The following is a 5,643-nucleotide window of genomic DNA, read 5'->3' as shown; positions in this document are numbered from 1 at the left end:
ACTCCGCTTTGAACAGTATATCAGTTATATCAGGCGAGTTCCATTTGGTGCAGGCTTTAGGTATTTACCACGTTGGTGAAACCCACAAACACGAACATGTTGCTGACAAGGGCAATTCAGACCCACGACATAGATTTCTGGCCCACCTAAGGGGCGCAACTCTGCACACGATGACAGACACATGTAATCGAACCTGTACATGTACAAGCCATGACAGCATAAAAACTCGGTCTCATCATGCTTTAAAAAATAGCTTTTTTATTTAAAATCAAATACATCAGGACTTTCAGTGTCCAGGATTAAACAGACAGACAGTTTGACAGCACATTATTTCTTTGTACAACAGTAGCCAAAATCAGGAGACCAATCAGGCGAATCCTCATTCTCCCACACGTAGTTCTAAGGAAAACAATAAACAAATGAATATTTTTACTTTGTTAATGGTGCACATTTGTCATCATAAGAAATACCACTTTTGATAGCCAATAAGTTCCTGTGTTTCTATTCTATGCTCAACACACTTGAGCTTGAGTTGATACGTTCTCGAAGTAATGGTATGAAGAATGTAAAAGATGATGAAACCAAATGTCACTATGACGGTGAAGTATGTTGGAGTTACTTTCCCTTGACACATTCTTAAATGTGAGACCAACTCGATGTTTGGGTTGTAAATAGTTAAGAAATCTAACGATAGAAATTGAATCATGTTTTCAGTTAGCATAAAAGATTGCATTCGATGCAGGTTATATTGAAGCATCACGTGAGAACAAAACTACGGTGATAATATTACCGTACCACTGGACATACAATCTGATATTGACGGCCTTTGGAACCGCCAATTTACAAACGCATGAACTAGTGTACACTCATGACATGCAATCTGCACACACAACCGTTTTACGTGTAGCCGTAACTTTTGTAAGATGTATCGTACGGTTCCTTGTATTCGGACTGTTTCATAGGCATAACATGACAGATCAATGTGACCCATTGCACTGATAATCACAGCTACCAGGACCAGCAACACGTTGCCATTATTCCTGCTGTTCGCCCTACCTGAAAGGAAGAGAATGATACCAAAACATTAACAAGCAAAGGCATTATTCTTCGTCTTTGGTTTTCATTTCTATGTTAAAGGAACATACATCATCAATATATTGAATTCAACTAACCAGGATATATTCCTCAGCTAAACTACTTCAATGTCCGATGGTCCATTAAAGTACAATGATTTGATGGATCCATTTGTTAAGCAGTTGGACCGAAACATTCATTTTGATTAGACTGACTGCTTCACTATCGGTTGTGATATACATACCTTTTGGTACAGCTGGGGAATCAAGTGAGTCGAATATCGGTTCCTTTTTGGACGGACGATGATGATGATGTGTGATAGTTCTGCTGGTACAGATAGGTCCCTGCCATCCGTGTTCGCATCTCGTGCATGACGTTGTGTCTTGTTGACAAATGTGGCAATTCACCGGACATGTTTCGTTACAGGAGCTGCCTCTGAATCCATGTATACATCCTTTCAAACACCTCCCATTCGTATCACACTCATGCGTTTTACACGTGGCACTACATTCTCTTCGCTGTTCTTGCTCTTCACATGTTTCACCTGACCAGCCTTTCCCACACCCATGCGTACATACCCCTGTCACACAACTGCAGCGGTTTCCACGACACCCAACTGAACACTGTTTGTCACAGTGCAATCCGTGCCAGCCATGTGTGCAGTCACCGATACAATGTCCTGATTGCTGGATACATGCCCCCCTCTTACAGTTACTATTACATCGCTTGCTACACGTGTCTCCCCACCAATCTTCCTTACACCCCTCCTGGCATCTCCCGCCGACCCGATCACAGTTCACAGTCCCGTCTCTACCCGATCTACAGTTGTCAGGACATCTTGTTTTACAATGTCTTCCGTATCTACCCGGCACACATTGTTCACAGATCCCTGTACCCTTATAACACCCAGTGGTCCAGCAGTTCCTGTCACACTTTCTCTCACACTGAGGTCCAAACCACCCGTAGTAACATTCCACACATTGACCACTATGCCACCTCGCACAGTGGGGATTGTGTATCTTGGAAGCACCTGTAATGGTAAGATCAAGATCAATTCACAAATTATTTTTGGTATCTTGAACTATATTAATACCATGCTAATTTACATAGTTTCACCAATTTTATTAAGGAACATCAATTGAAAAAAATTTCCTACGACGCTGGCCGTGCCATCTCGCCCTACAGTTACCAATGCAATTACCGGTCCCTTGATAACATGTTCTGACTTCACAGTTCTGTTACACGTCTCTCCCCAGCATCCCTCCCCACCTTGTAACCATCCACACAGTTGTCATATTGCCGTCGAGCACACTGGGTCATGTGTAGTTCAATAACCGCCGTATCCATGAAATGGGATAAATCAGAACGATATATAATATTGTTCAAACTTTGCAATGTGGCGCCAGTTAAAATGATAGCAAAATAAACAGCACAAATAATTGTGTATGTTAGTTTACTTTGTTAGCTTAATTGAAGGAGGACGTTCAAAACTTAAAAGATATGTTCCACTTTGGTGAAACTCATGGTGATGCTAACCAATGAGAACCAGAGATGCGAAACCTCAATCAGCGGATCCTCACATGGTGACTAGGACGCTGCCATGTCCAGACAAGTTCGACAACCCAGACCACATGGCCACCCGTGCCCATCAGTACTGTTGAGATATACGTGGTATTATAACACTCTATGAAGGCTAAAACTAAAACATTTCCAGAGTAGTTCATTTTGTCATTTTCTAAGAAGTATATCACACAAAATTACCTGCGACTGCTGCTGGTCCAGCGTACAGGGACAGCATCAAACACTAGGAAGAAACAAAGACTTGAGGCATTTCTTTTACCAATTTCATATAGCTGTGTAGGATTCACCTGTAACTGTAACATAGACGCATTACAGATACACTACAACACTCAGGTCTCTGGATTGGGGCTTATAATCATCGTTGGCATATATGACATTAAAACAGTGGTTATTACTTACTAGATGTTTTAGTGGCATATGGTAAAGCTGTGTCATGGTGGTGGTGTCTCTTTCATTTAACCCTCAGGATCCTTGATTCTGAAACAACACGGGGTAATTACAATATCATCATATCGAGGGAAGGGTAGCGATACGTCATAAATGCCTTAAAACTAAGACATATCAAGGGGTTATCATTGTATATATGCAACGCTCCATATATAATGTTAATTGTGGAGATTTTAATTACAAATTGGAGAGATATAAAAAATTAATAATATTTTCTGTCGCCGGAATACAACACGTTTCCTCTTCTCAAAAGCTGAAAGTGCCGCCTCCGTGGTCAAGTGGATCGAGCGTGTGCCCGGAAAGCGGAAAGTTGGTGATTCGATCCCGTCGCGTCATACCAACAGACATTGAAAGATGGTACTTGTTGTTCCCTGAGTTGACTAGAACTTTGAAGTCTGCATTAGTCCGGGTACGTACACGCGGCGTTAAAGGTGGAGAGGACATAGCGGTTAAAAGCGTTGGCTCGTCACGGGTTCGATTCCTCACATAGGTACAATGTGTCAAGCCAATTTTCCGGTGTCAACCGCCGTGATATTGCTGGAATATTGCTAAAAGCGGCGTAAAACTATACTCACTCACACACTAAAGGTGGAGAGGTTGTTGACAGGTCTATCAGTTTAGACAAACGAGCCAAAACAACATATGAGAGCAAACTTTTACGTAATGACCAAATTTCGGTTTACAAATCCAAAGCTAGCAGATGCAGAAACGTCAAGAAGGCGAGTTGGCCATCTGTACTCTCATCTCAGGTAAGAAACCCCCGAGTTCATAATGCTGACAGACAAAGCATCTGATTCACGACCATCAGATCCTGGGATGGCAAAGGGATGTCACTCTGATTTTGAGTTGGCCCGACTTACAGAGAGAAAAAGTTATCTTTAAAGTCATGATAAGTGATGCATAGTTGGCCAGACTAATAACAATATATGTAATGTCTCTAATAAGAAACAAGTCGCCATCAACGCTCGTGCAAAAACTGAAAGAATATACTTGCAGTTAAATCTTCTTAACCCAAGTCATGCAGCAGCCAGCAGCGAACAGGAGAACACGGCAGCGAGCTTGGGTTGCAGAACAGCGAGGGTGGCCTCACCTGACTTCACATGAAGAGGGCAGACAACAACCGACAGCCTTGGTGGACTCCTGACAACTAAAACAGTACTGTATACACAGGCAGCGGTATGGGGTATATATAGATGATTACATCAGCTATGTACGTCACTGCCGTTTATCTACGTCCTAGTTGTGTATCCTGCCCATCAGCGTGGATGTACTGTACACAGTACAATAAGAGGGACTGTGTTTTGAATACGATGAGTACAGTTGTAGTCTTGAATGTGCATGCACTGTAAGGTATTCAAATCTGCTTTAAGTGAGGTAAAGAAACTGTAACAAGATATAATCTGAATATGATGGATGGCCTTGTGAAAGGTTTATAACCTGATAATGTCACACGTCCATGCTGTACAAATGCCGGTATCTACACATCCACATCTTCCACACGTCATCTGACTAAAACCAGCATCATAATTCAAAGGAGACAATATAATGGACATAATTTACTGAAAAAATTGTCTACAGTTTGTAATGCAGAAAAGTTCCACTGTAGGTACACGTTGATCAAACATATAACAACGCATTTTAAGACCTTAAAACATATAATGCCATGCATTAGAACTTTTTCTCCGGAATTCCCGTGAACGATTTGTGTTTTTCCAGGATGCCCTCAATGTTAATGTTTACGACTGTGGTGGCAAGATAAGGCATAATAACTGCATATACTCCGATGTGACACGTGACACAACCAAGTGGGGTAGGCTCCGCGAGAAACAGGATCACCTGTAATCAGCTGTCTACACTACAACGTCCGGGTTGACAGGACAGATATATAGCTGCATGATTGAATCATGTATCGTTGCCTGAATATCTATCCGACGCGTGTCACATGTCAACTTGGTCGTCCGTTAGATCAGTATCGTTGTAATCGGAACAAAGGTACGAAGACATGATCAGAAATAGATCCCAATTGACTATTTAATTCAATGTATAACGTATTAACCATAGATAACAGTTAACAAAATATCAAAAGTCTCAATTATAATAATAACCGCTTCCGTGATAACAAAAGACATCAAAAGATGTTTTTGTTGTTACTCTGACTGGCGCTCGGCATTAAGGGGCGAAAACAAGGACTGGATGGATCGGAGTCAGTATACTGTGTGGGGTATTCATGTTAAACTGTGGTATGGTACATTTCACCTTACTTCACCTCAATGCTAATAGAATATATACATGCACTTTGCGTATCTTCTTCCTCATGTAGAGAAGATGTCTGCGTGATGTATATTCAAGCTGTTGCAGTTGTTTTTTTGCAAGATAAGGGTGAAACTAATTCAATAGCATGATGATTCCTAACCCTAGGTCATCAAAGCAAAACATGAAATTTACAAGGAAACCAGATAATCGATCCATATATATGTGTCGTACTCCTTATCTCTATGCTATCAAGTTACGTTTTGTGTACTGAATGTAATGCGGTAGCAA

General features: G+C 41.3%; 1 protein-coding gene across 3 annotated transcripts; it reads right to left on the bottom strand.

The window, feature by feature from the left end:
- Positions 1–284: 284 nt before the first annotated feature.
- On the bottom strand, positions 285–4,234 carry LOC139479121 (scavenger receptor class F member 1-like). Of its 3 annotated transcripts, none has more exons than XM_071261889.1 (5): positions 4,097–4,234; positions 3,055–3,132; positions 2,836–2,878; positions 1,319–2,104; positions 285–1,056 (listed from the first exon to the last, which is right to left on the bottom strand). In XM_071261889.1, the coding sequence occupies exons 2-5, from the start codon at positions 3,088–3,090 to the stop codon at positions 773–775; spliced, it is 1,149 nt and encodes a 382-aa protein (XP_071117990.1). In that variant the 5' UTR covers positions 3,091–3,132; positions 4,097–4,234; the 3' UTR covers positions 285–772. The 3 variants fall into 3 exon arrangements, with proteins under 3 accessions (XP_071117990.1, XP_071117993.1, XP_071117991.1); XM_071261892.1 differs by having other exon boundaries at positions 285–399; XM_071261890.1 differs by lacking the exon at positions 4,097–4,234 and having other exon boundaries at positions 3,055–3,152.
- Between the last annotated feature and the right edge of the window lie 1,409 nt (positions 4,235–5,643).

Source organism: Haliotis cracherodii, unplaced genomic scaffold (genome assembly GCF_022045235.1).
Source record: "Haliotis cracherodii isolate W230 unplaced genomic scaffold, xgHalCrac1.p SCAF_4, whole genome shotgun sequence".
Lineage (NCBI taxonomy): Eukaryota > Metazoa > Mollusca > Gastropoda > Lepetellida > Haliotidae > Haliotis > Haliotis cracherodii.
Note: the sequence above shows the minus strand (reverse complement) of the source record. Positions and strands in the feature narration are given on the sequence as shown.

What these genes read in the sequence shown, in the direction of transcription:
- LOC139479121 (XM_071261889.1), bottom strand. Translation starts at nt 3,090, where the DNA reads ATGACACAGCTTTACCATATGCCACTAAAACATCTA. An exon ending in TGGACCAGCAGCAGTCGCAG is followed by an intron (nt 2,105 to 2,835) that starts GTAATTTTGTGT and finishes TTACCATTACAG; the next exon opens with GTGCTTCCAAGATACACAAT. An exon ending in TTCCCCAGCTGTACCAAAAG is followed by an intron (nt 1,057 to 1,318) that starts GTATGTATATCA and finishes TCTTCCTTTCAG; the next exon opens with GTAGGGCGAACAGCAGGAAT.